The sequence below is a fragment of the Wolffia australiana genome, chromosome 2 (genome assembly GCF_029677425.1).
Source record: "Wolffia australiana isolate 7733 chromosome 2, ASM2967742v1".
Lineage (NCBI taxonomy): Eukaryota > Viridiplantae > Streptophyta > Magnoliopsida > Alismatales > Araceae > Wolffia > Wolffia australiana.
In genome coordinates, this window is record NC_135836.1 from 20,961,632 (window position 1) to 20,989,424 (window position 27,793).

General features: G+C 39.3%; 4 protein-coding genes across 4 annotated transcripts; 1 reads left to right on the forward strand and 3 right to left on the reverse strand.

Annotated features, from left to right (window-relative positions):
- Positions 1 to 14,272: 14,272 nt before the first annotated feature.
- SEX4 (dual specificity protein phosphatase (DsPTP1) family protein) lies at positions 14,273 to 18,248 on the reverse strand. The gene is made up of 14 exons (XM_078571426.1): positions 18,106 to 18,248; positions 17,956 to 18,019; positions 17,845 to 17,886; positions 17,173 to 17,275; positions 17,004 to 17,080; positions 16,851 to 16,927; positions 16,692 to 16,772; positions 16,053 to 16,185; positions 15,912 to 15,971; positions 15,770 to 15,826; positions 15,275 to 15,370; positions 15,141 to 15,200; positions 14,953 to 15,060; positions 14,273 to 14,486 (listed from the first exon to the last, which is right to left on the reverse strand). The coding sequence occupies exons 1-14, from the start codon at positions 18,129 to 18,131 to the stop codon at positions 14,355 to 14,357; spliced, it is 1,116 nt and encodes a 371-aa protein (XP_078427552.1). The 5' UTR covers positions 18,132 to 18,248; the 3' UTR covers positions 14,273 to 14,354.
- Positions 18,249 to 20,046: 1,798 nt separating this feature from the next.
- On the reverse strand, positions 20,047 to 23,730 carry PME31 (pectin methylesterase 31). Its single transcript, XM_078571428.1, has 6 exons — positions 23,272 to 23,730; positions 23,037 to 23,141; positions 22,843 to 22,920; positions 22,034 to 22,221; positions 21,501 to 21,674; positions 20,047 to 20,430 (listed from the first exon to the last, which is right to left on the reverse strand). Exons 1-6 carry the CDS (start codon positions 23,548 to 23,550, stop codon positions 20,268 to 20,270), a joined length of 987 nt encoding a protein of 328 aa, XP_078427554.1. The 5' UTR covers positions 23,551 to 23,730; the 3' UTR covers positions 20,047 to 20,267.
- LOC144716411 (putative glucuronosyltransferase Os03g0107900) lies at positions 23,711 to 26,119 on the forward strand. Its single transcript, XM_078591520.1, has 3 exons — positions 23,711 to 24,373; positions 24,447 to 24,688; positions 24,767 to 26,119. The coding sequence occupies exons 1-3, from the start codon at positions 23,711 to 23,713 to the stop codon at positions 25,218 to 25,220; spliced, it is 1,359 nt and encodes a 452-aa protein (XP_078447646.1). The 3' UTR covers positions 25,221 to 26,119.
- Positions 25,168 to 27,491, reverse strand: LOC144700046 (ACT domain-containing protein ACR10-like). Its single transcript, XM_078571427.1, has 6 exons — positions 27,048 to 27,491; positions 26,765 to 26,983; positions 26,546 to 26,651; positions 25,883 to 26,207; positions 25,517 to 25,801; positions 25,168 to 25,428 (listed from the first exon to the last, which is right to left on the reverse strand). The coding sequence occupies exons 1-6, from the start codon at positions 27,229 to 27,231 to the stop codon at positions 25,291 to 25,293; spliced, it is 1,257 nt and encodes a 418-aa protein (XP_078427553.1). The 5' UTR covers positions 27,232 to 27,491; the 3' UTR covers positions 25,168 to 25,290.
- Between the last annotated feature and the right edge of the window lie 302 nt (positions 27,492 to 27,793).

Here is a 27,793-nt window from a genome sequence, read left to right on the forward strand (position 1 = left end):
CATTGAAAAATAAAATATTTATTATATGTTATTCAGGTTACTACCATTTTTCTTGACAAGTGAGATGGGATAGGATGATCCTTGAACGACAGGATCACAAAGGAAGAAAAACCATGCACAAAAATATCAAGGATTGGTAAAGACAAATTTCATCCTTAAATATCTGATCATCCTGTCCTATGATGAATTTAACTGTATTCCCTTGTGTCAGGGTGGCCTTTGGTGGAATATTAGTCTATAGAGACTTTTGCAACTGTAAATATATCATATGTATTTCCAAAATTAGGTAAGTTTAGAAATTTATTTGGCAAATATATAAAATAGACTTAATATGGAAATTTTAAGAGAACTATTTATAAACTGTTAAAAATCATACAACTCATACAATAAAAGTTTTATGATATAATAAGAGTACTTAATTTCAGATATTAATATTAATTTTATTTTAAATCATTCAATATAATTACTGTATTTTAAACTCAGTATACATGTAAATTATTTCATATACAAATGAAACTTACAAATGTTGATCTTATTAATAAGATTACATAGATCTTCGTCGGTGTTATAATTTCAAAAGGCCACTACTACACCAAATAAGATGATGTATATTATGATGCCATCAAAGAAAATAACACAACCATGCTATGTCAAAATTCATTAAGTTAAATATATTTGTTCATTATTATTCTTGCTTGATGTTTATAATGAAGTCTCTGAATTTGTGAATTGCTTAAGTGAATTATGATGAGATCATAATACAATGATCACTAGTATTTAATCATGTATTATAAATATTCCTATGCAGTTGATACTTGAGACTAACATTGAGATATCCGGATGTAATAAAATCATATGATCTTATGTATATAGTAAGTATGGGTGATCATTTGGCCATTAATGTGAAGGCGCTAGGAATAGATGTTGGTGATGTTTAGATAAATAGTTCATTGAAGTGATCCTTATGAATCCCTTAATGGTACTATAGCTAATATCAATTAGGTTGATTCATGTCTCAGTCATATAAGTGGTTCATTGGCATGAAATACCAAAGACATCTTACGCATGGAAATGGTATGTTTTGACTAAGACACAAATTTCTAGTCACACAATTCAAACATGTCTGAGCTTTCATATAACAAGAAGTACACGAAGGTGATTGAGTGGTCAAGATGGGCCCATTTATCATCTGTATAAGTGGATATTGACTTGAGGAAGAAGATGCGTAAAATCCTTGCACATGAGAGGGAGGATATTGTTGAAGGCGCACTCCAATGCTCCTCATTACACATCATTACTGACCAAATGATAGATTAGGGTTTGACCACTAACCATACCCTAAGTCATTTAGGAGTCTTGTAATGCAACAAGTTTTTCAATTTTAGCTTTCAAACCTTTTTCTCATTTTTTTAGCGTACAATAGATTTTTAGGGTTACTAAATGATTCTATCTTGTCATACGTTAAACTAAATGATTTTTAGGGCTGGTAAATGATTTTTAGGACTAAACATATACTAAGTTGCATTTGGTCACAAAAATGACTTCCTCTTCTTCCTCTCTAATGCGAAACGAAAGAACGGGATCGATCATCCGTTCTAGTGTCAATTGGACGGGGATAATGCAATGGAGATCCAAATGCTAATGCGTTAAAATCAACAAGTATCAATTCGACGCTGAGAGATACTGACGACTAAAAGATCATGGTGAGGGGGTCCTGGATATGCCACAAGGCTCCCAATGACCCAGATGTCAGGATAAAGATCAACGGTGTGAGCACGGCTTTTGCCGCTGGTGGGCACACCCTCGATGGTCCAACCACAGGCGTACTGTGAAGGGTGCTATCACTCAAGATGATAGTTCTGTCCATCACTATCCTAACCCTGTCGGTGGAGACACGTTCGGGAGGTACTGATGGAAGTAAAGAACGTGCAACGGGTGAGGCACGTGTACTTGCCGACCGACGCCCGCTTGGTCGTGACAACAGTAATGGTGTCCGTGAGCGACGGAGACGGCGGTGACAGAGGTGGGTCAAGTTGGTGGCCTCGACTGTTGCGACATGAGTGGTGCGCAAGCAGCGCACGGTGGCACGTAGACAACACAAAAGATTGCAGTGCAGAGGCGTGCACAGGACGAGGCAGGGCACATGCAAAGAGCATTGCGCTCGTGGAGGCAGCGCGTGCGAGAGGGCAGGGCGCATGAGGAGGCGTTGCACATGCGAAGCCGGCAGGCGGGGCATAGGCTGAAAGGCGCAGGTTGCGGCGCACGGACGGTTAATGCGGGCAGCGTGGGTGGGCCTGGGAGAGCGCGATGGGCACGAGCGAGGCGTCGCAGAGCAGAGGCGCTGCCTAGCGAGGGCGATAACTGGAGCAGGCTGGCGGGTGGCTGGCATGGGTTGCAGCGATGGGCGGCGGGGTGTGGCGACAAGCGCATCGGCAAGCACAGCGGGGGTCTTGGCAGGATGTGTGGCGGCAAAAGTGCCTGCGGGCTCCAAAGCGGGTGTGGATGAGCACCGATGAGCGCGATGAGTACGGTGGAGGCGTAGCGGCTCAGCCACGGGGGCTGCGCCGGAGACGGCTTAGGGGTTTTCCAAGGAGCACCCAATTTTGCAGTGGCAGAATTGTAGAATAACTCAAAAACTCAAAATTACACCAAAATGAAATGAAACACAACTTTCTTCTCTATTCCTTCTTTTTCTCCTTGACTAACGAGGGGTACCCCCTCAACCTAACATAGCGGATGAATATGGGCCTCCCCCTTAGAAAATCAAGGACAAGGCCCACATAAATGGTTTTAAGTGGCCCCCTTAGCAGGAGAAGGCCAACACATGGGCACAAACACGTCGGCCCGACTACACGAACACATGGGCTCCAATACATAGGCCAGACAAACAAAAAAAAAGATGTCATAAATGCATGACGAAGATAACGTCAACCTCTGTGGGCCCATTGACTAGGCCGAATACGTGAAGGTCGGATCTCTCCTTCAGCCTACACTCCACGCGCTAGCCGAGACAGATCTTTGGTGATAGATGGTACCCATCACTCTTACTCTGCCTGATCACACAATCCACTTGTAGGTAATTTAAAATAGTATTTAAATAATAATAATAAGAGTATGAATAACAATATGAGTTGTCTTATAATTTAATACATGTACGACGGACATTTGGTGATGGAATAAAAAATGAAAAAGGGGATCAATGTGGACATCCATTTATTTATCTCTTCCCGCATTAATTTTTAGTTCTTTTCATGGATTAAGAATAAGAGTATCTGATAATTTACCTCAATATATATATATATTATTTTATTATTAAAAAATTAATCATAATTACCAAAATTTCAAATCTTATGTTTATTTACCAGCCTCTTAAATAATAATGATCCCTTAATTAGTCTCTAAATAACAAATTCTGTATGGATAAATTATACCTTTGTTTAAACAAATCTATTAATTTCAATATATTGTTATGCACAGGGAACATATTACAAAATTATTATAGGCACTAGCAAACATAGAGTGTCAACAAGTGATTTTTCAGAACAATGAAAATCTCTGAGAAGCAATGGCTTCTGAGGTAAGAAAAAACTATTTATAATGGATTAGTCCTTAGTCTTACATAATTAGTGTCAGCTTTGACTGGAAAACACAATGTACTAGTGGTGACGAGGTTAACAAGGGAAGTATTGTTAGTATCGCGTAATGATAATCTCAAAATTAGGGTTTAATCTCAAACTTTGGTACTTTTGAGATTATTCAAGAAAAATATAAATCTGTACTCACCAATCTTAGCTAGAGAGGAGTATGGATCACCTCCACAGGGAATGGTGATTATAGATTTAATATTGTTAATGTAATGATTAACAATATGAGATAAGATATGTCCTAATATGAAATCAAGTGACGAGAAACTGCAAGGCGAGATAGTGATATTAAGTGAAGGAGAACAATTACTAGATAGTACACTTTGGGTTTGAGCAGTTTGAGTGAATGCAAGAATGAAATAATAATGATGCAAAGAGTGAAAGAAATGGGGTAGAAAGTGATTCAAATATGGTAATTGATAAGTAAGTTAATGATAGGACGATGATGTGAAGGGGTTAGACGTGATTTGGAAAATGTATGGAGGTGATGTGATGGTGAGATATGGTAGTGAAATTCATTTAAGCTACTGACGATGCCAAGAAAGAATAACGTAAGGCAAAGATGCTTACCGTAGATCCTTTCATTCGACCAAGATCACAGAGATTTGTGAGTGCGGGTAAGCTCCCCCTCTTCTCTGTTGCTTCTTCCCATACACCCACGACACCAAGAACACACCTGATGGATCTCAAAAACTCACTATCTTCCAATCAGCCTACATGAGTAGGAAGCAAGTTTAAGGATGATTTTGACAGTGATCCAAAATTGTATAAATATATCATATGGTTGAAGACAAAGCATCCCTGAAAATTTCAGCTCAATCAGACCTCTAGATCGTCAGATATCGTGCTTTGAAGTTGGAGCAATCCTACATGTCTACTTTTTCTCTCCTCATCATCGACGTTGGTGCTTCTTCTTTTTCCATTTCAATAAAGTAGTCTAAGCGTCAGATGGTTAATGATCAGCATGATTACCTCGTCTTCTGTGATTGCTTACTCTGAGGACACCACATGTACCAACAGGAGAAAAAAGACAAAAAAGACTTCTAAATTCATTTTTAATTGGTGATATGGCGGCGCATTGCAACGTGACATGTCATAATATTCCCCTTGTCTCATCAGAAAAAGGGGAAGATTCCCTAAGTATTACTTGATGTGGGACGTGTTTCTGCATGCCATGTCAGTTTTTACTCTCTTTTTTAATCATTTGCGGTAGTACACATGTGTCCCATGTGTACTGCTACAACTTTTGACTTTTCTCTTCCTTTTTATTATTTCTTTTTCTCGGCTTAGGGATTGCATTTATTGTGATACAGAATTTCCCTTTTTTCTATTGGTCCATGTCACCTCTCAAGAATAAAGTGCATCGGATTTCAGATAATGATTGGCTTATTATGGCATCCTGATTTGCGATGCCATTGTTATACCTTTTTCACAATGATTAGTGCACCAAAGCATTGCAGATACTAGTGATTGGTTGCCATTCGACAAATCAAATTGCGACACATGGCGGGTGCATATTCAAGCCAAAAAATTGATTAATAAATCAGTATAAAATAAATACTGAATCATAAAAATATAATAAATATATATTTTGACTTTGAAATTTTGTATCTCTCTGAATATAAGTTCAAAAAATTCATTAAAAATATATTTCGAATTAGAAATGAGGTCCTTTAAGGACACAATGTTGGAAAAATCTGTACGAACGGGATTTAATCCAAAAAACATAACATCAATCTAAAAGTAGGTTTAATCATTTAAAGGGTATATCACACAATTATATTTATTTTAATGCATAAACAAGTGTAACCTTTATAGAATCAACCCAATAATTTATATGTTATCAGGTAACAAATGCAACTAGTGCAAGCGGACAGGTACAAGTACACATGATTCACATTGATGTCACTAACCATTTATCAAATATACATAATGATGTGATGGTAATGTGAAAGTATTACATGAATTGATAAGTAATAATTGTCATTTTATGCATCTCAATAAGTGAAATTCCTACTATTCATGCATAAACATATTAATTATGAATTAACATTTTTTTCTGACAGTTGAACTAAAATATTATTTTGGAAAATTTCCTAAGCGATTAATAATTTTTAGAATTCTCAGAAGTGGTCAGAGTTTATTTCATATATATATGATTTTTATTTAAGCCAATATATATTCATATATTTACTATTTGTGTTTATTCCAATAATATTTGGTTTACCATATTAACATAACAGGTAGGTGAGACCACTTAGGGTCTCAAACATGTGGCGGAGCACCTAGTTTATTTTTTAGATGTTGATCTTTGACTTGCAGATCATTCCAGGATTTTTGAATGATCCTTTTGAAGAAGTTTCTCTATGGATGACAGAGCTTTTGGAATATTTTGAGAGAATTCTTTCAGCTAAGTACCCGGAGGGAAGAATAAAGGATATCATCTCATGGTAGAAAGGATAGCAAGTTTTCTAAGTGGAGAAGATGGAAATATGAAAGAGCATAAAAGCATGGTTTAAAAAAAGGACCTCTCTCATAATTTACTATGTCTTGAGGTACCTTCGACTCCCTGCCACAACGTTGATGTGAACACATTGGGTATGTTCTTCTCACTTGTGCTAGAAAGATAATTAAAAATCAAACAATTTCTATCTATGCTCTTACCAGTAACAAGCATACAAGAATTCTCATCTAGGAAATTTATTTTACAAGATACTCAAGCCATAATCCACTGTAATCATATGTCAAAATAGTTTTATTTAGTTTGAAGATCATTACCATATCTAAAAATAAGAATCATCATTCCACTAGTTTTTCCCCTGTGTTCATACTTGGTTGATTTTCAAGAAAATGTTTCTAAAATGCAGTTGGCATGGAATAATTGTTTTAGAAAATAAAGTCAGATAAAATTTTAATCCAAAATCAAATCAATTTTTTGATAAAATATTATATTCCCTGCCATGTGTTCAATACAATTTGTTTAGATTGTGTCCAATGATTGGCGTCACTGATTTGTTGAGACGAGTGATTGGAGTTAGCAAATCATTGGTGGGAGTCAATGATTACAACATAGATTTCTATGTAAATTTTTACGGAACAGAAAATTCATGCCAACAGAAAAGACATATTTTTCATTATCCGCTGACACTTTTTCAAGGATCCAAAACATGTGGAAAAACAAGACTACTGGGTGAAAAAGGTGGATTAAATGCACAATATTTGTATGTATTTTCTCATTTTAACAACTACATGTGATCTTTTCAAATTGGGCACACCAATTCAAGCACAAAAAATCATGCCAATAATTGGCTCTTTTTGGCAAAAATCAGGCACATGTCAGTGCATCATCGGGGTGATTTTATAGTGCAGATTATGTTGCAAAATTTTTGTGAAATCTGATGATTCCACCCCACGTGTGATAATATGGGGACTAGGGGTATAGGTTATTGGTGATCCAAGATGAAGAAAAAGATAAATGAACGGCCCATTTCAAAATCAAATGGTAATATCGGAAGGTACATTAAGAGTTTCAGGAAGAAAATTTGAGGGTAGATTCATCCTTTTCCCTTTATCATTCACCATCTCACCTCTACAAGCGGAGTGATTTACTCATGCAATGTACCATAATCGGAGTGATTTGCTCATGCAACATCTTTTTTGGGTCTTTTCTTTCATTCTAAGAGCAACCAATTTAAGGAGTGATGTTTAGATCAATAATCATGAAGAGAAAGCGCCATTTGACCCATCTGGGAGGTCTCGATGAGTCGGTGCGATCTTCACCTTTTGACTCAATTTTGAGTCATATTTCCTCAGGTTATCATAACTGATTGCCTAAGTTTTCACATCATGAAAATCATCTCCAACCCTTCTCTCTTGCATTGCAGCGTGTATCCACTGTCATCTATATCTGAAAACAGTATTTCTTTCATCCACTCCAATCCATTAAAATCCAACCCAATCAACAAAAGTGTCAATGAAGGTAATTATAGAATTAATTTATATTTTTCTACTATAAAGTTATCTTAAAATTCTCAAAATTATTTTATAACTTTTTAATAAATTAGTTCAATTAAGAGAATTTTTTCTCATCAATTAATTTTTAATAAATTTTCTCTAGTTTTATTTAATTAAATTATATTTAATTCCATAAATAAATATACAATCCAAAAAAATGAAATTAAAGATAACATTCAATTATTTAGTATGTTCTCACTATGGGTTCAACCCTTGATCTCCATGTGCTCTTGACAAAAATTTATGAAATTTTGTTGCATAAACCAGACGCCTCAAGCGGCATTTCTATCCATAATATATTATTCATTATTGTGCATACTTTTTTTTCAGAGCATTTAATTAAAGATAAAAAAATCATTTTTAATGTGTCCCTCCATCTTTTCTTTGCAGTTGAATATACTTCTATTTTAATACACTTTTTTTCCTTTTTGCCCACGTCACTTTACAAATTAAAATTTTAAAAATTTGTCAGATAAGGATTGGCCATTTTTCCATCACGATTTGCAATACTAGAATGATATCTGTTCACACTGAGTAGCTGCAGTAATTATTGAAGGAAAATATTAACGGCCACCATTTGATCAAAATGAAAAAACACCTGATGGGCAGAAAACAATACCAGAAATCCTTATAAAAATCTCATAAAAACTAATTAAAATTCCAAAAATGTGAAAACTACTCTTCCTAGAATAAATAATAGCTGGAAGAATATAATACCAAAAAACTGTAAAATGGTTACATTATTTCCTATGTGAATATGATGTCCAATTATTTCATAAAATACCAAAAAAATTAATTTAAATATAAAATATTAATTTAAATATAAGTATTTCAATACAAATAAAAATGGATAACTTGCGATATAAATTGAATAATTGGCATGTTATCTCTTTTATCAATGTCAGTTTATCTATATTTTGGTGCTTATACTGACACGTGATAACCATTTTCTTGAAGTGACATTGAATGAGTTAGTATAATAAAGATTGAGGTGGATAGGTTATAGTGAGATTCATGTGATTAGCATTATCATATTGAGGTGTAATGGTTTTAGATAAGGTTTGGGATTGGATGTGTGGGTGGGAGGGGGAGTATGCAAGGGGCGGGGGAATGCAAGGAAATAAGAATCCTTACTTATAAGTAATGTCTGGTCCCGGTTCAGTTTGACCATTAGACTACATCCGACTGAATTAACAAGTGTGACCTGAAACAGCAGTCTGATGATCCCAGTTTGGTCCAATCTGACCAGTTCTCAATCCAAATATCAAACTAGTTGTTCGTGTGTGACACATGTAAGAGCCACAACCTTTGGCCTTCCAAAAATCAAGAAAATATTTACAATAATAATAAAATCATTGATGTGTGGATATTTCATCTAGTTCTCCATATTGGGATTAATTAGTAGTATAATATGGTTTTTTTATAGTGGTCCATTTCCCCTCTGCTAAATAAAAAATAAAAATTATGTCACCTAATTATTGGCCAATATGACATCGTGATTTACAATATCAGAATGATATATTTATTGCAATGATTAGCTACACTAAATGTCGAGGAGAATGATGATTGGTCACCATTTGATTAAATCAAATGACGATACATGTCAGGACATAAATTAAGTCTGAGAACCCTAATATAATTGTAAAAATGAATCTGTAGTCACACAAATATGTAATATAGAAATTCCTTTCTGCGGTAATTGAAATCCTGAAATAAGATTTATTTATTTATCATAAAAGAGTCAGAAAATGGATGCTAGATGGAATTGTGGAGACATGTTAAATTCAGAGTTAACTGAAGTTTTATTTGGTTGACTTGAATAGATGTCCAAGGATCTTTTAGTAATTTGATATCAAAGATAAGGAGTAATAAGAAACTTGGAGAATTGTATACTTTTCAGAATGAATTATGCCACATTTTTCTGGCTAAAAGTTTTAGTAGATTTGAAATTGAAGAATGCATTTGTTATAAGATTGTGGTAGATTCAGGAGTCTGAGAGTAAGTAAACCTTAAACATGAAAGCCTAATGCATATATGAGGAAGGGGATCTCTACGGGTGATAACACATAAATTATGGGATTAATTCTAGAAAAATTACACCTTTTATGCATTAAAATGAATATAGATGTGTGTTATCAATATTTAAATGATTAAACTTTTTTTAGATTGATATTCTGATTTTTGGGGATTTAATCAGATTTTAAATAATTTTTCTGAGTCAAAAAATAAATTTTATTATATTTCATGACTTAGTATTAAATTATAATGATTTATAATCTATTTTTTGGCTTTAATATGCGTCCGCCACGTGTTGCCATTCGATTCATCGAATGGTGACCAATCACGAGTTTATGCAATGATACGCTGCGCTAATCACGAGTTTATGCTAATGATACGCTGCGCTAATCTATTTTTTGGCTTTAATATGCGTCTGCCACGTGTTACAATATTCGATTCATCGAATATTGTAATTATGGCATCACAAATCGCAATGCCCTACCGCGCCAATCATCATCTAACTTTCTTTCTTTTCATTGCAGGAGTAACATGGACCAATGAAAAAAAGGTCATTTATATTGCAATAAATGTGATAGGAGAATTGAGAGAGAGAGAGAGAGAAGAATAAAAAAGAGGGGAAAAGGACTCAACAATTGCTGCGATACATGCGGTGCACACGTGTACCCTCACAACTGATTAAAAAGAAAAAGGGCAGTGACGCGACACGCGGAAACGTGTGCCGCACCAGGTAATAATAAGGAATATTCTCCCTTTTTGTGACGTGAATGATACCCACCAGTGCGTCCTGCAATGAAAAAGGGAATATTGTGACGTGGTGTACGGTGATGCGCTGCCACATTACAATATTCAAAATGAGACTTAAAGTAAGTTTTTGTCTTTTTCTTTTGCAGGTACATGTGGCGATTTCGAGGTGCATGATTGCAGAAGATAAGGTGACCACACAATCATTAAAACATATGACGATTGGACAGCTTAACTGAAAACAAAAAAAGAGGAAGCATTATTGCCGATGATGAGGAGAGAGAAAATATGAATGGCTAGCATTGCTACAAATGCAAAATGGGATATCTGATGATCCACAAGTCTGATTAAGCTGAAATTTCTAGGGTGTCTTTGTCTCCCCCTCCTATTTCCATCCATACTCTGATCATAGAGGCGGGGATCATTGTCAAAATCATCCTTAAACATGCTTCCTTCTCATGTGGGCTGATTGAAAGATAGTGAATTTTTTAGATCCATCAAGTGTGCTCTTGGTGCCCTTGGTGTGTGGGAAGAAGCATCAAAGAAGAGGGGGAGCTTACCTGCCTCGCAAATTGCCGTGATCCTGGCGTAATGTAAGGATCTATGGTAAGCGTCTTCGCCTTAGATTGCTCTTTCGCGACATCATCGGTAGCATAGTTCATTTGCACAATTACATCTCGCCGACACACTACCTCCATAAATCTGCCAAATCATGTCTTACCATCGTCGTGTCATTACTTACTCACCAATTATTGTATTTGACTTTTTCTCTACCCTAATTCCGTCATGCCTCACGTCATCATTATTTCATTCTTGCATTCACTTTATCATCTCAAACTAATTGATTGGCCATATTTGATTGGCTATATAATAATTCAAACTAATTGATTAGTTTCTAAAGAGAGAAACTAATCAACGAATGCGGCTAATCGATTTTGCGTTCATTGATTATGCAGAATATTCTTATTTCATAAATGCGTGTGGAGATCGATTCTCCCTGTACATTTATTGCATGAATAAACCAAATAAGATAAAAAACACAGTGTACCTTTTTCCTCCCCGCCCGTGGCATGTTGTTTTTCGAGATAATGATTTTCTCATTATGGCACCATGCATTGTGATGCCATAATGAGCCAATAAAGTGCTCATTTGATGCATCCAATCATTCGCCCAAATTTTCAGGCGAATGACATGGATGCCACGAAATTCATTGAAAAATAATTTTTAAAATACTAAATAAATTATGAAATATATTATTTTAATTCTAAAAATTATTTATTGGCTATATAATGGTAAGAAAATTATAAAAATATGGAAAAAATTCCCAAAAAATTAGTAAAACCTTAACACCCTCTAGCCAAGTATTTTATGCCTGCAAAAAATAATTCTTCAATGCACTGAGGTTAAATGTCACGTAAGAAATACTAAAAAATTAAAAACAAACATAAAACTATAGTGCAAGTCATTTATGTCCATTAAATTATGATAACATGCAAATATGGCTGGTAAAACACATAGATTTAATGCAATATTCATCAATTTAACATTATAATTTGCAATTTATCATATATCATCTTTATTCACTTAGTAGGATAATGTATTCATGGACTTCATTATAAGCATCAAATTAGCATTATAATGAATATACTGTATCAATAAATATTTTTAATTGGCTTTCTGGACACATTTTTTTAAAAAATGGGAAGGAAATATAAGAGAAAATCATTCAATGTTATTTTAGTATATATATATGTATGTATAAAAAGTGTCTTTCCCTCATTTTAGACATGATCTAGCAAGTGCCTAGTAAGCAAAACAAAGCGTCCACAGTGTTGAAGTCTCTCCAGGGTCCACACTGTTTAACCTACATAATTTGATTTTTCTAAAGTTATGTTTCAATCCCTTCTCTTGTTTTCTTTGAGAATAATGAGATCCTGGCAGAATATAAGGATGCACACATGAAAGAAAGCATTTAGGGATCATGAGATGACCTTCATGAATTTAGATCCAGATTTTTTCCATGCTTTTACATCCATTCCCCCTTCATCCCATCATTTTTCTCTCCAAACATATGTTTCCCCTCTTTCTTTCAATAGAATGGCCTATATCTCTCTTTAAACCTTCATTCATCTTTAATTTGTAATCCTAAAATTTCATAAGAAAATCAACTATTTTGACTTCATAATTTCTTCATGTCACATCTTTCATTCTCTCCATTTACACTAGTTTCTCTCTTTAGAATCTGTCTCCTTACCTCTCTAACACCCCTATAAATCTCAAGTGTCTCCATCCAGAAAAGAATCCAAAATATATTTACTTCATCCCCACACCTCACCAGTCCTCGAAGGGTTCAGCTGTGTGCATAACTGTCACATTCTTTTATAGAGAATTATATTTTCTTATCTCAAATTAAATAAATATTAAGAAATTTACGTAAAAATAATATTATTCATGTTTTGTCAATTAAAAAATCCCTAAAAATAGTTAAAAACCTTAAAAACCCAAAACGTATTATTACTTTATAAAATCATTTATGCTATTTTTTAACATAAAAATGAAGAAATTCCTACTTCCTTGTGGATAAATCCCATGCTCACCATTTATGTTTTATGGAGTACCTAAGAGAGAAATTATTATAAATATGTTGTGTAGGTCTGAATTGATTCAACGATTGAAAATACACCAAATTTGGACTCAGCAGTATAAAAAACTTGAGTCGAGTTTGTAACTAACAAGCTAAGTTTTAATTACCAAGGAAGAAGGTTTACTTTGCTGGTGCATATTTTTTTCTCTGAATATATCAAATATTTTATGAAATAAGCTTACTGATGAATATTAATTACACAATTTAGCGGTCTTCTCTAATGTGAAGCAAGCTATCTTTACGTTCTTTTACTTATATGTATTGAATGGAAACTACGTCGGGTTCCTGTATGACTTCATTTTAATGTTAATTCATAGACTAATATTAACTCAAAAATAAATCAAAATTTAGACAATTGGGGAGCCTTCATTCCCCTTTTACTTTGACTTGATATGAACCATTTTAATTTTTTTTGTTAGGAGATTATTATTAATCTACGGCTTCCCTTCCTAAAATTGATTTCTGGATTAAATCCTCATTGATGATTTAGCACCTGACCGCTGTCTCAATTATTTCTGTTCCAAGAAAATTGCGCAGTCGCTATGGTTATCTTGCTTTATCCAATCAATTTTGTTTTAAACTTATCCATACTAGATCAATATTTCTGTTTATCTTCTTGTTTGTGTCCAACCTCAATTTTTAAAGCATTTTATACTCAAGGGCCTCTAAGTTATTAGGTGCTCTCAGAAGAATAACAGGATATCATAATGGAGTGAGAAAATATCCATAAAACCCTTAGCAACAAACTGAGAAGTTATTTAATACAACTTACCAAAGACGAAAAGAAAAAGGACTTTGTCTTAAAGAAGCGCATGCGCGGAAGTTGGCACGTGCCAAAGGAGTTATAAATAGCAAGGGCAGTAGTTCCCAAGCAAAGATTTGAATCATCATTCAGCTCCCAATCAGGGAGGAAGAGCCGTGCTCGGCTGGTTGGACATGGGAGAGTTACTCGTCTCTTATCAATCTCCAATCCCGATGTTCTTTCTGACTTACTGTGCTTTGATTGGACTTGATTTGATTGCAAGGATTCTTGGTTTTCTTTGACATCTGGATTTTCCTGAAATTTTCTGTATCATCCTTGAATATTGGATACAAGTACCAGGTCCTTTTATCACAAACTCTGACCCCATTTAGCCAAAACTCAATTATCTTAATCTCCAGAAATTCCCACACCCCTGGTGGCCATCTAATATTCCCTAAAGTCACATGCTGGCTTTAAATTATTATTTATTTTCTTCATCAATAACAGATTAATTGAAAATCAATCTACAATAATAAGAATCAAGCAGAGATCACTCAGGGCATGCCTCGAGAAATTCAAGGATTTTCTTGCGTTCTTCCGCAGTGAGCTCTGCGTCCATGCCAGGGCTGCTCAGGCGATCTCTCACTTCTACATTCTCTCTGCTTTGTCCGCTTCCATAGACCTACAAGCATGCGAATGCGTTATTGGTGAAATATCGATTGAAGCCATGATCGGACAAAATATTATGAATCTAAATCAATCGAATTTAACCCTCTATCTCTGAGTCATCATTAGTGGCGAGTTCAGATAAGATTATGAATCTAAATTGGTATAACATATCCCTATAATTATGAATCCTCATTAATGGCCGGCTTGGATAAGATTATGGACCTACATTAATCCAATTCAACCATGTATTTATGAATCGTCATTTCGTGGCGTATTTGGAGAAGATTATGAATCTAAATTAACCTATATTCATTGATTCATTAACTTTTTATGCCTTTATTCGAGATTAAACCTTCAAAACACCATATAATCATGACTTATCAATTGATGACCTGTTAGGATGAGATTATGAATCTAAATCTATATAAAATGACCCTATAATTACTGACCATAGATAAATTGGAGTGATTGGACAATACCTGGACGTAGTTGTTCACATGACCATCGCCATTGGGGATGGTCAGCGGCTCATCCTTGTTGCACGTCCACTCCTCGTCAACTATATATTTATACTCGTACCTCCCAGCCTGAGAGCATAACAGATTTAATTGATTTCATGCGAAGTTTTTACTAAATTTCCAGCAGGGTAGAAGTAAAATTAACTTACCGGAAGGGTTCTCCTCAAATTCCAGAACCCCTTCTCCCCGTCATACTTTAGAGGAATTCTCTGAACAAAATAAAGGTCAACATAATGTCAGAAGATGTTTTCTGAAAGTTTGACTTTTTGGTCAATATTATGACCTGTCCCCATCCAATGTCGAGGCCGGAGATCTCCACTGTGATGTTATCTTCGTCGTTCCACGATAAAGTGACGTCATCGGTGGGCACGCCGGTCAACTGTGAACCGCACCAAGTGAGAATGGCTGTGACGCAGAATTAAGGTTCATGCTGGATGAAAGATGACTGAATAGGACGGTCAGGACAGGACGGGTGGAATGACATTTCAATCACTCATCTGTCACTGAGTCTGCAGTTTTGTTCTGTTTCCATCCCAGAGGCTGGACGTAACGGATGCCTAAATGGATGATTTACTGTTGTAAACCTATAGTAAATCACAAATATCTGATGGCAGAACGAAACAGAATGAAGCAGAAAGCACAAAGGCTTTTGTTCACTTTCCATTCTGAGGTTAGGATGGATGACTGATGACAGTAACGGATGGAATGGATCATGGATCATCATCCGTTTGTGCACATTATGAAGAATGTTATAAACCCCAGATAGTGTTTTGCTTACCATGTCTGCAGTGGCACTCTTAATGGCATCGATCTTGGGAAAACACGAGCGTTGACTCTGATGTGAAGAGGGAGAGCGTTGACTTAAGTCACAGTAAAATAAAAAGGAAATTATACGAAAATAGAGCACAATGAATTGTTACCAGAAGTAACTCGTGGGCATCACTGAGCTTATATCCGAGAACCCAAAACATGTATGCCAGCTACAGTTTTAAGACAAAGGGTATCAGCTAACTTAAAAGGAAATAACGCCAACAATGGGTGTTCTATAGCCCATTATTTACCGCAACTGCTGGGGCTCTTCCTAGACCAGCGGTGCAGTGTATGTAGGCGACTCCACCGTTGCGTTTCACAGCCTTGAACAACTTACTCACTACAGCTGGAAGTCTCATCCTCAGATCAAAACCATCAAAGTCCCTGTTACAAGGAAATCCATAATGAAATAAGAGGTGATTCTTTTTATCGAATTCAAATTAAGTTCTGAATCTTTAAGGACCACTTTGTTTCTTCAAAAACTTGACTAAATGAAGGCATCCGGGACATTTTTTCAGGGCATAATGTCATAAAAACTGGATAAATATGAAAATACAGAAATTTTCTCATGAGACCATTAGTTCAATACTGGGTCCTTAATTTTCAGAAAAAGGCATGATAAGCTTTACATGATGAATATTAAGGAAACATATTTCATATAGAAGGAAGTAATAATATCAATTCACCTTAAGCAAATATATCATAAAAATGAAATATAAGCAAAAAATGAGAGAATGCATTTGGGAAAATACACGGTATTATTCAGACAAAAAGGATCGTCATTAGCGGAAATTTGAAAAACTCATTAAGACACGGGGACCAAAAAAAGAAATTCATAAAATAACATTTCATTAATTATTGCAGCACGAGAACACTTCTGGTTGATCTACCTTATTTCAGCACGATAGTGCGCAATGTCCTCAAACTGCTTCGCATAATCCTGTATGGCAACTATGTCAACACCGAAGTATCTGCACATATTAATAGGAATGCAATGTCATCTCAGATTGATGAAATTTTTAATTGTGTAAGTGTGTGAAGAAGGATACTCGAGGTCTGGATTTTGCTGAAGGCAAAAAATGGTCTTTACTCCAATTTTACGTAACTCGTCAACATCTTCAGGTGTCTGTAGTCGGAGATCTCAGAAACATCTCAGAATACATACATATTTGTGCATCATCGATTTTGGGTCAACAAAATACCTGAAGGCAGGATCCAACAATTAAATCAGGACGAATAAAATCGTAGTTCATTCCCAACTCGTGCCTATACGTCAGCACTGCGCCAATTTGATAGAGAAGGTGAGAAAAACTGGATATTGAGTGTTTTGAAAAAAAGAATCCAGGCAATAGACCACGAGAAGACACCAACCGGCGCCCATCGCTTGGGTCATGTCATGGCTATATGTGTCTGACTTATCAACCTCTTCCTCAGAACTACTCTTCTCTTCACTTGATGCAAAAGTAGAAGATGCCTGCAAGAATGCATTCTGAATCACATTTCCAACTTTCCACTGAACAGAAAATGTAGGTGTTCATTCTAAAGCGTTACATTTACAAAAAGAAAACTCCTTCGCTGTTAATTTTTCATTCAGATATGAACGCATGGAGCAAATATTATGTCGAGGAGCGGGACACTGGTCTGAAGAATTTAGCGGATAAAAATCAATAAAGCTGACGAACAGAGAGAAACTAGTAACTTTTGGAGAAATCGTTTTCACATTCTACACTAAAAGATCGGCGCCAAATTGGAAGAAAATAGTGGCATTGGTTTACTATAGCCATCAGCATATTGTTTCAGCTCGGAAGAAACTAAATTTTTTCGTTCCTCCGGATTTCACGAGTCGAAATACAGAACGAACAAACTAGAGAGATTTGGCCGAATTTTCTCTTCCTAGGAGAATCGTCCATAAACCAAGTAAAGGAAGCCGACTTCCTTGGCTTAAAAATCTATATAAAACGTATAAACGCAATATTAAAGATCAATTCACGATAATTCACAAGGATTTCCGTATCAAACAGAGCGTAAGTCATGAGAGATTACCCTCATAGCAATTCTACGGCGCACACTGGCTCCCATGGACACCTACAACGGCATTAGAGGGCAGGTGAAACGCAGGGTAGCGGCTTCAATATCAACTTAAACACGATATACCAGATTAAATTTCGGATTCCGTTGAGAAAATCCTCTGTGTCCGCGTACGTGGTAGCCGCCCGACCTGAGAAAAACATCAACAATTCACGATTAAAGCCGATCGCAAGTGTAAAACAACAAATCAAGCGATCAAACAGCGCGTCAACTCACCTCGGAATGCTCTGAAGACAATTCATCTTCTCTCGGCCAACGAACACCTCTCTCTCCTCTCTCCCTCTCTCTCGATCCTAAAATTACAAGAGAGAGAAAGAGAGATGCGCTATCTGCAGTCTAAACTTGTGCTTTAAATTAATGGTATTTATAATTTTATATTGAGGAGTCGGTGGAAGATATTTTAGAGTGGGCCCCGCATGTGGCTGTAAATAAACAAGATTCCTGCCGACGTGGTAGCCGTTGCTGACGCGGCTGGCGTCGCTATACATGGTCCGCGCTTCATCGGGCCGTCAAATAGGTGACCCCGTTTATATAAACCGTCGGATTAGCCAAAGATGAGTCCAACTCTGGGGCCCACAGATAAATATCTTCCCCCAAAGCAATCCGGCGAAGGTCCATGAGTTTTGGCGCTTTAATGAATCAAATATGAGAAATCATGCTGGTTCCAATCTACTGTTTGGAATTTGGTGAGCGAAAATTCTATGAGTTAATTTAAGGTTTGATTTAAATTATATGTTAACACACAGGAAAGCCTTAATAATTTGTCATTTTTACATGGCAAATGCATTGTTAGGGGCCTTTAGTATAAAATTTATAACGACCTTCAGTGTAAATTTATAATCTTCAATATACTTATAATGATCTACAGTAGGAGATTCAACTGTAAATTATAAATACCTGGTTTAAAAGATGTGACTTGATTACGAATCCAAAGAGAATACCTCACAATTTGGTGCAGAGATGAGGGAGGTATTCTCATGAGACAAGGATAATCTATTAGATCAACAGTTCGCCAGTGTTTTAGTTTAGTTTCTGCCAGTATTTTATAGATCTATTCTTTCAGATTTCTTTGTTCTTCTGCACATTTATACTAACTTACAGGAGGAATCCGGTTAGTAGAAAATCAATGGGAAGAAGAATAAGAGGAAATAAGGAGAATGAGCTCACAATTAATTCCTAAAGTTTAACGAACTATAAATGGCGTAAACGCATTAGTTTCTTTCACTATAAATACTCTTAAGGGGTGTTTCTCCATGATCCAAATCATCGACTTTTGGGTTTGAAGAATCAAGATACCAGCGAAATAATCAAGAAGATCATTTAACTTATTTTTCGGATACTAAATATGGGTAGTTGAGGGCTTTTTGGATTGATATTTGAATATAATTCATCCAATGAAGTTAAGAATAATTGAGCGAAGTATTGAAGGAATACAAAACTGAGACACATGTATTAACAATGATAGTGATGTTTAAATGTATTGATTGGCTCGAGTAGGATCCGTTCAAATCATAAGAATAAGGGTATCTGCTAATTTAATACTCTTGGGAGATTTTTCTTCGGCTGAAATATTATGAGATTGGTAACATTAATTGATAAAATTTTTATTCATAGATTACTTTTTAGTTACAAAGAAGCTTTATATATTGAGTGTGCATCAGAGCATTGAGAGGGAAACTTATACATATATATATATATATATATATATATATGTAAACACGATTCATTGACCTGGATGAATTGATAGAGTTGACATGTACCTCACTAATATCTTGAGCCGATGGATTTTGAAAGTACAAAACAATGGGTAAGCTAGAAACTGGGATGAATCTATTTCGGTTATTGGAAAAAAAAGGCACATTTAATTTGGAAAGAAGAATCATCCCAAAAGTGAAGAACAAGTATGATGTAATTTGAAGTTCCAAGGGATAAGAACTGAAGAACCTATCAGAGAAGGAATTTCCAATTGATGCATGGTTAGCACTGCCAACAAGGAAGCTTGATTAGAAGCTTTTGCATAAACTTTCCATGGAGGTGAAGAAGAACCTCCACATCTAGCTCGATTTCAAGAAAAGTTTACAAGAACAATGGCTCAAACATCATTGTTTGGATCTACGATAGTAATTAGGGTGAAAATTGAACCTTAAGAGACGAAGATTCAAGATTAAAAACGAAAATAGAATTAAAAACCACACAAAGGATACAATAGAATCAATGTAGGAACCTATTTTGGAAAGGCCTTCAGGCCCAAGTAAGATCTCCTCTCATCTCAAGGTGAAAAGACTAAACTGCCCCTCTCCTACTCTTGGGTCATTACAAAGACCATAATAGTTAATCCTACATTGATTCAATATGTGCATATATATAAAAGAGGAACCTCAAACAGAGAGCGGGATCCTTGTTGACATTCTTTGAACCAGCCATGGCTTTGCGGGATCTGGATCAATGAAAGAATGCAAGAGCAGCTGCTTTGCTTCTTGCTCTTCAAGCTCTCTGCACCAGGGTACCCGCCCACCATGATCACTGCCAGGCCCTGAACATCTGCATCCATAGACCGATATCCCAATTCAGGATATGAAACCCAAGAACGGGAAATAGTCATACTTTGGGGTTTGAGGATGTCTATGATTGTTAGTTCTACGCAACGTTTAGATGAAAAAATAAGAATTTTATCTTAGCGGTTGATAAGAACCTGAGAGTTCTTATGGGATAAGATAGAGAAAGAGGAGAACCGGCAGAAAGATATTCCTTGCAAATCAAAGGGAAGGGAAGAATGCCAAGAAGATCGTCACTGGAGAGAATAGAGACCGGCAGAAAGAGCATTTCTCAGGAGAGAGATATGGGAGCCAAAAAAACTTCGGTTTACTTCTTCGGGTTATTAAATGAGGAAACATACAACAAAATGACGAAAATACATCAAACAAGGTAAAATGACGAAATTACCCTAAATACAACGAGGATCGTATCAGTGATGATCGGGAATAATGTGACAGGGATGATAGTGTCTACAAGTACTAGTTCTGAGCCATGTGTAGATGAAAAAGGAAGAATTTTGTCTCAGTTACACGTAGTGATGATCTCCTTTTCTACTCTCTCTCTTTCTCTTTATCTTTTTTGTCCATCCTTGATAGTATCTAGGATACTATCACCGGGTGGTTACCGCTTTGTCGGGTGACCACCTTATTTAACTTTTCAAAAAAAAATCTAGGATACTATCACTATATTGGAGCTCCTCTAACTATGGTAAGATCTTTGCACGGATCTTATCGAAATGCATCCTGAACTCGATGTAATGAGGAACACAATCATTGATTTAGGACCATTCAAAAGGGAGAGACGACGGTAAGGTCATCACTGAGAAGGGAGGAGGATCCGGCAGAATGGACGTAGCACAGGGAAGAGAACTGGAGGATGGACATTGCATGTGGGGACAGACGAATACGACTTCAAATAGCTCTTTTTCTACCCTCCTAAAAAGAGGACTGCCCTATTGAGCGGGAAATACATGTAGTAGGGAAATGACCAAAATGTCCCTAGAGGGCTTCAAGGACAAAACTAACCCTAGATATGATGGGGATTTTATTTTAAGACAAACTGAACGTTGAGAACACCTGAACTGGAAGAAACAAGCGCTCTTTTCATTTGCCGGCTTGTCCCAGTTGTGCCAGCCCATAGGCTTGATGCAGGAATCCATCCAAGTGTACGCATAGAGGACTCTAGCAAATGAACCCCATGGGCGACCAAGGTATGAATAGGCAGAAGAACCATTGCCTGTAATCACGCATCTGGGGGAGAAAAAAAGGAGACAAATTAAGGCAGCAACAAATAAGTAATAAGGTTGGTTCATCTAACAGATTAAAACCCAAAAAAACACTAAATAGTTATCAGGCACATCAAACTGAAAATAAAAATTCAATGAGAATTGAATGGTGAAATCTTGGATAAGGTATGACATAGATTTAGAAAAAGTTGAACTTAATGCGGGAAGTAAAAGATGATTGCATGTGAGACTTCCTGGGTATAACACCCGTTGATGTTTACAGAATCCAAAACCCATCACTGTCATTGTCATCATCATCCAAAATTGTCATCATCATCATCATCCGCAAATAATGGGGAGTATGAAAAACATTATAGATATCACCTTAAAAATATGTATCCAGTGGACTCTTCAGCAGATTTTCTACTTTGTGCGGTTATGAATCCTTGGGACTTGCAGTGAACGTGGCAGTGTTCCAGAAGAGCGGTGCTGTTGCCGAAAATGAAATCCACACTGCCTTCAATGTAGCAGTCCTTCAAATACTGTTTTCCATAGTGCAAATAAAGCGTGTCCTGCAAAAAAGACCTACGATTATTAGACAATTTTGGATAAATTGGGTTGCTAAAAAATATAATGTGATCGGAGATACAGCAGTGTAATGAAGCGTACAACGTTCATGGTCTCACTTGTGTCTCGGGGAACAGAGAAGTGTAGTTCTAAACGCCTAACGAATCACAAATTATTTTCCACATATTTTCTGTAACTTTCATATAAACATGGATTTCACCAATCTAAGCTTTCATATAAACATATGATATTCTTCTTAACCCGTCAGATATCAGTTTGATTCATATTTTGATTCCTCCTCCTGGACGCTAAAGTTTTGTTGTTGAAGATCAAGGTTCTATTAGTCCTAACAGTAAAGGGAAACCAAGAGTGGAAAAAAACGCTTATTTACCAAAAGTCCTCCGAAGGAGAACAGTAATTCATCAGACGGGAGCCGCTGATCAGAACTATATGCCCATAAAATGCATCATGAAGTAGATTCAACTTCCCAAAACTCGAATGCTCGTTGATTCTCAGAAACATCAGATAGGTGGTTAAAACAATGACCTTGCTCAAATCAACGGAACCTGATAAAATGTGGTAATTATTGAGAGTTTGCATCAAAGAGATCATGTAGAATGAGCTACCTGCCCACCAAGAAACCGGCAATTGTAGAATGCACACCGGTCGGCTGTCACCCTTACTGCTACAGCTTGACCCGAACCCTAAATCAGAAGTAGAAACAGGCTATGTGAGAGGAAGGCCGATCAATATGATGATCCCAATACGTATAAAAAACTGGCAGCCTCAGACGATCAAATCCACAAATCTAAGCCGAGACCTGCGGAGCGGAATTCTCGAAGGTAATGTTCTCAGCAATGAAATCTTCTCCCTCGATAATAGTACTACCGCATCCGAACGTACCCGTTCCGATCACCTGCGAAGGCTAAAGCGGCACGGCAAACACGAAAAAAGAGAAGTACGAATCAGCAAACGTTCAAAATCATGAAAAAAGACACTCAAAAAAACAAAAGAACTTTCGAACACGAAAAAGGCGATCGCAGCGTGGATCTCACCATATGATGCTCGATTCGAGAGGCAGTGTTGTGCCACGTGAGAACGGTGGTCTCCGGCTGGGAACCAGCGAGAGTGATGAAGTTCTTGGTCTTTGGAATGTAAACCGGCTGGCGATAGACTCCCGGCGGGATCAAGATCACGATCCTGACCTTATTTCCCAGCGGAACAGCGTCGATCGCCTCCTGCACAGTCTTGTAAACTTCTTCTCCGATCGGAATCTCCACTCTTCCTCCGCCACTACACGGCGGCGCCACCGTCAACACTCTCCGCGACGCCATCTTCCACAGAGAACAACTAAACCAACGACGTAGACTTTGAAGTTTGAACTGCTCAACTCAAGCAGTAGATCTCAAATAAATAAACCAAATTAAAATAATAATTATAATTTCCATAATTTGAATTTTTCTTCAATATTAGCCTTTGATATATCTATCATATATGTGGCGGCGGTCTGGTTTGGCCTCCACTCTTCAGCCGGATTTCCCAAAGACCCCCGCCGCCGCCGCCGCCGCCGAGGTTCGCCGTCTTGGCGGCGGATCGGGATCTCCGCCGCCCGATCCGTTGACGATAACCGCGATGAAGCTCTCGCAGAGGAAAGGTCAGCGGAGCAGCAGAATCGTTGTAAGGCGTCTCCGGTGGGTGGCGCTGCTCGCTCTCGGCCTGACCTTCTTCCTATTCTCCTTCTTCTCCCCCGCGCCACCGCGGGAGGTCGCCGGAAAATCCCATATCGGAGAAAATAACGAGCGAGGGCCGCCGCGGATCTATATCTACGAGCTGCCCCCTCGCTTTAACGATGACTGGTTGGAGAATCCTCGTTGCGCCCGGCACCTCTTCGCGGCGGAGGTCGCCATCCACGTGGCGCTGCTTCAATGCGCGGAGCGGACGCTGGATCCGAACGCCGCCGAGTTCTTCTTCGTCCCCGTTTACGTCTCCTGCAATTTCAGCACCGTCAACGGATTCCCCTCCCTGGGCCACGCGCGGGGCCTGCTCGCCTCCGCCGTGGAGCTCGTCTCCTCCCGGTTCCCCTTCTGGGACCGCCACGGCGGCGCTGACCACGTCTTCATCGCGTCCCACGACTACGGCGCCTGCTTCCACGCCATGGTGGGGGCCTTATCCTGAATCAAGGTTTGATTCCGCTGCGGCTACTTCCTCATCTCTGGGTATTTTTCTGCAGGATGACGTGGCGGCGACGGAGGGGATCCCGAGCTTCATGAAGCGCTCGATTATTCTCCAGACTTTCGGGGTCGAGCGGGCTCATCCTTGCCAGATCGCGGAGCACGTCCTCATCCCGCCGTACGTGCCGCCGGCGTTGCTACCGCCGCCGCCGTCGCCGGAGCTCGAGCGCAAGATCTGGGTCTATTTCCGAGGGAAGATGGAGGTTCATCCCAAGAACATCAGCGGCAGGATCTACGGCAAGTAAGCCCCGCCGGCCCCGTTCTTTCTTCTTCTTCCTTCAATTTCCTCAGCCACCTTCTTCTCCGGCGATTTTCTCAGCGGAGTCAGGACGGAGATTTGGCGGCGCTACGGCCGGGACCGGAGGTTCTTCCTGAAGAGGAAGAGGCACGACGGGTTCCGTTCCGAGATGGCCACGTCGGTCTTCTGTCTCTGCCCGCGTGGCTGGGCGCCGTGGAGCCCCCGCATCGTCGAAGCCGTGGCCGTTGGATGCGTCCCCGTCATCATAGCGGACGGCATCCGCCTCCCCTTCCCTGACGTCATCGACTGGCCCGCCATCTCCCTCCGCGTAGCGGAGCGTGACGTGGCTCGTCTGGGCGCTGTTCTCCGCCACGTGGCCGCCACGAATCTCTCCCTCATACAGCGCCGTCTGTGGGACCCTGCCAACAGGGACGCCCTCCTATTCAACCGTGGGATCAAGACTGGGGACGCCACGTGGCAAATCCTGAGGGCTCTCTCGGCCAAGAAAATACAACACAACCGATCCAGAACGTGACTGTACAAGTGACAGGCGCTGGTTACGTACAGAGGGAAGAATACACAGAAAAGAACATGATGGGCCGAGTTCAGTCCCAGCCCATTAGCATATTGAGAACGCGGTCACGGACCCGGCCCAAAGCGGCGGGGGTGCGGACCCCGTCGTTGAGGAGGATTCTGTACACTTCCCACTCTCGGCCGCCGACGACGTGGCGTCCGACCTCCGCCTGCAGCAAATCAAGATAGTTGATCTCGGGGTCAACGCGGACGAAGCCGGAAGAGGAAAGCTCAAGCGAAAGGAAGAGAGGGGCTGACCAGGAAGATGCAGGCGTTGAGGAGCTTGAGGGCGAGGGTGATGTCGTGGAAGACGAGAGGCCGGCCCCTGCCCGACAGCTCGACCGGGTTGACCACCAGCAGCTCCGTCTTGAGCCCGCGGTTCAGCGCGTTGACTCGGAGCGGCCGGAAGAGCTCCATCCTCAGCCGCGTGCACAACGCCTTCTGCTTATCCGGGTCAACGATCTTCTTCCCGTCCGACTGCACCACGAACAGGTCAAACTCGCAACTCTGCCTCTCGTTCGCGTTAAACCTTCCATACGACACCTGTCCAGGATAGATAATCATAATTCAGAATCGCCCTGGTTTTTGCGTCGCCATTCGTTGTACAATAACCGGGTGAGTTACCTGGATGTTGTACTCTTTGAGGATTCTCATGACGTCGTAGAGGAGCCCCTTGTAGTCACGGCAAAGGATCTGGATGAGGGAGCGGGCCGGGCTGAGGGAGTTGTCTATGGCGACGGAGGGGCAGTCGGAAGCGTTTGAATATTCCCTTGCTGGATCTTCTTCCGGAAGCTCCAGCAAGAATGTTTCCTCTGGAAATGAAAAGGGCTGAGAGTTCACCCCCGTTTCTGTTTCAGCCACTTCGATACCGCACTCGGCTTGCTCCCCCAGAACGGATTTCAGTTGTTGGAAGATTTCTTCTCTTCTGCCTTCCGTGTGCAGAAGCTCCCTGGAAAATAGAATAGAGTAATTCGTTAGCCTTGCTGAATTTCTGCCATTTATGATTTTTTTTCTAAATAAATAGCATAATAGCAATAAAATATTATAAATCCGAATGAACTTTATTTATTTATTATTTATTTTCTCTCGGAGCACAATAAAGTAATCATTTTTATCCAGTTCCATCCTTGCATTTTTGCTTTCAATTTAAGGCTTGAAGATCTTTGACACGAGGCATCAACCAACAGAATTGACTCGGTTTTATCCACGCAGGCGTCACTTGTTTTGAATCTCCATTAATTAAAAACCGCAAGTCGAATACCAGGGGCGAAGGTGGAAGATACGGACCTGGTATCAATAACGAAGAAGAAGTCCACAACCTGCCCGTCTGCTGTGGTGGAAACTTTAACTCTTCTGATTATGAGCTCCAGCTTGCAGAGAACTTCGCTCATATCTGCCCATTAAACCCAGTAAGACCCACGTGCTCTATTTCAATAACCTAACAAGATTATCCCCAAACCAAACGAAGATTAATCAAATTAAAGCCCTGGCGCAGGATGCACACACCATGTAAGAGGCCGAGGCGATCGTCGCAGAGGATCTTGAGAAGATAGACTTTGGGCTGGCTGGGTTCAAGATCCGTCTGTGCAAAGCAGTAGCTGTAAATCCCCGCGGCAATCGAAGGGCAAATCCCGAGCAACCTCTTCTTCAGCAGACTCCACCGCGTGGGCCCTCTTCCCTCCACCCAGAAAACGATATAACACCATCTCCCATCCGTGCTCAAGTCTGCAACAAACAAGCGGTGAGAAAATCCGAAGAATCGAAGAAGGAATTAAAAAAAGAGGAATACCGCATCGAGTAATGTTGAGACCGAAGAAGAGGATGATCCGGGTGAAATCGCATCCCATGCCGATCTGATCAGGGCAGCTGATGGTGATCACGCTGGGATCTCCCGGCCTCTCCGGCTGCCGAATCACCACCAAGTCCTGGCAGAAGGAGTCCTCCGGGCGGAGGATTCTCTGAACAACTCCCATCCTTGCCTTCAAATTCCGGAAAGATCTTCAGCTGGAGTTCATCCCCGGATTCGCCCAATCCCGAGGAGAGAAAGAATTTATGGTCGGCGAACTCGAGGGCAGATTCCGACCTTCCAGCCGTTCAGGGGAACTAGATAACCCTCCATTTTATAATTCCACCGTAAGCCCATCTCAGCCGTCCATTCCCTCTCTAACGGGCTCTTCTTTGCTCTTGCCTCAGCCGTCCGATCTCCCGGCACTACTCCCGGCGATAGACGGAATGACGTGGGTTCGTACGTTTCCTCAGGAACAAACGTGGCTGTAAGTATATAATCCGGAATGCATTTTGTCAGAAAAGCCCCCCCCCCCTCCGCCGGAACGTGTCGCTGACCGGGGAGCTGTTCTTGACCCGGAACGGAGAAAGTCAACGCACGCAAACCTTGTGGAAAGTGTTCGGAGATGATCAAACCGCGGTTGATTCAAAATTGGGTGGCGGAAAATCGGAATTATTAAAGTTAATTACTCGAGGTTGCTTTCCGAGCTGGAATTCAAGATCAGGACGAGGTTCCCCTCTGGATGGGGA

Bases quoted from the DNA above. Each gene is read 5' to 3' on its own strand.
- LOC144700046 (XM_078571427.1), bottom strand. From the start codon at position 27,231: ATGGGAGTTGTTCAGAGAATCCTCCGCCCGGAGGACTCCTTCTGCCAG. The intron at 26,652-26,764 runs GTGTGTGCATCC...TTTAATGGGCAG, and splicing joins TCGCCTCGGCCTCTTACATG to ATATGAGCGAAGTTCTCTGC. The intron at 25,802-25,882 runs GTAACTCACCCG...TATCCTGGACAG, and splicing joins TCAAAGAGTACAACATCCAG to GTGTCGTATGGAAGGTTTAA.
- LOC144716411 (XM_078591520.1), top strand. From the start codon at position 23,711: ATGTGGCGGCGGTCTGGTTTGGCCTCCACTCTTCAGCCGGATTTCCCA. The intron at 24,374-24,446 runs GTGGGGGCCTTA...ATTTTTCTGCAG, and splicing joins GCGCCTGCTTCCACGCCATG to GATGACGTGGCGGCGACGGA. The intron at 24,689-24,766 runs GTAAGCCCCGCC...CGATTTTCTCAG, and splicing joins AGCGGCAGGATCTACGGCAA to CGGAGTCAGGACGGAGATTT.
- SEX4 (XM_078571426.1), bottom strand. From the start codon at position 18,131: ATGAATTGTCTTCAGAGCATTCCGAG. The intron at 17,887-17,955 runs GTATATCGTGTT...ATGCCGTTGTAG, and splicing joins GGAATCCGAAATTTAATCTG to GTGTCCATGGGAGCCAGTGT. The intron at 15,371-15,769 runs GTAAGCAAAACA...TGCGGTTCACAG, and splicing joins AGAGTGCCACTGCAGACATG to TTGACCGGCGTGCCCACCGA.
- PME31 (XM_078571428.1), bottom strand. From the start codon at position 23,550: ATGGCGTCGCGGAGAGTGTTGACGGTGGCGCCGCCGTGTAGTGGCGGA. The intron at 22,921-23,036 runs GTCTCGGCTTAG...CTTCTGATTTAG, and splicing joins TCGAGAATTCCGCTCCGCAG to GGTTCGGGTCAAGCTGTAGC. The intron at 21,675-22,033 runs GTGATATCTATA...TTTCTCCCCCAG, and splicing joins ACTGGATACATATTTTTAAG to ATGCGTGATTACAGGCAATG.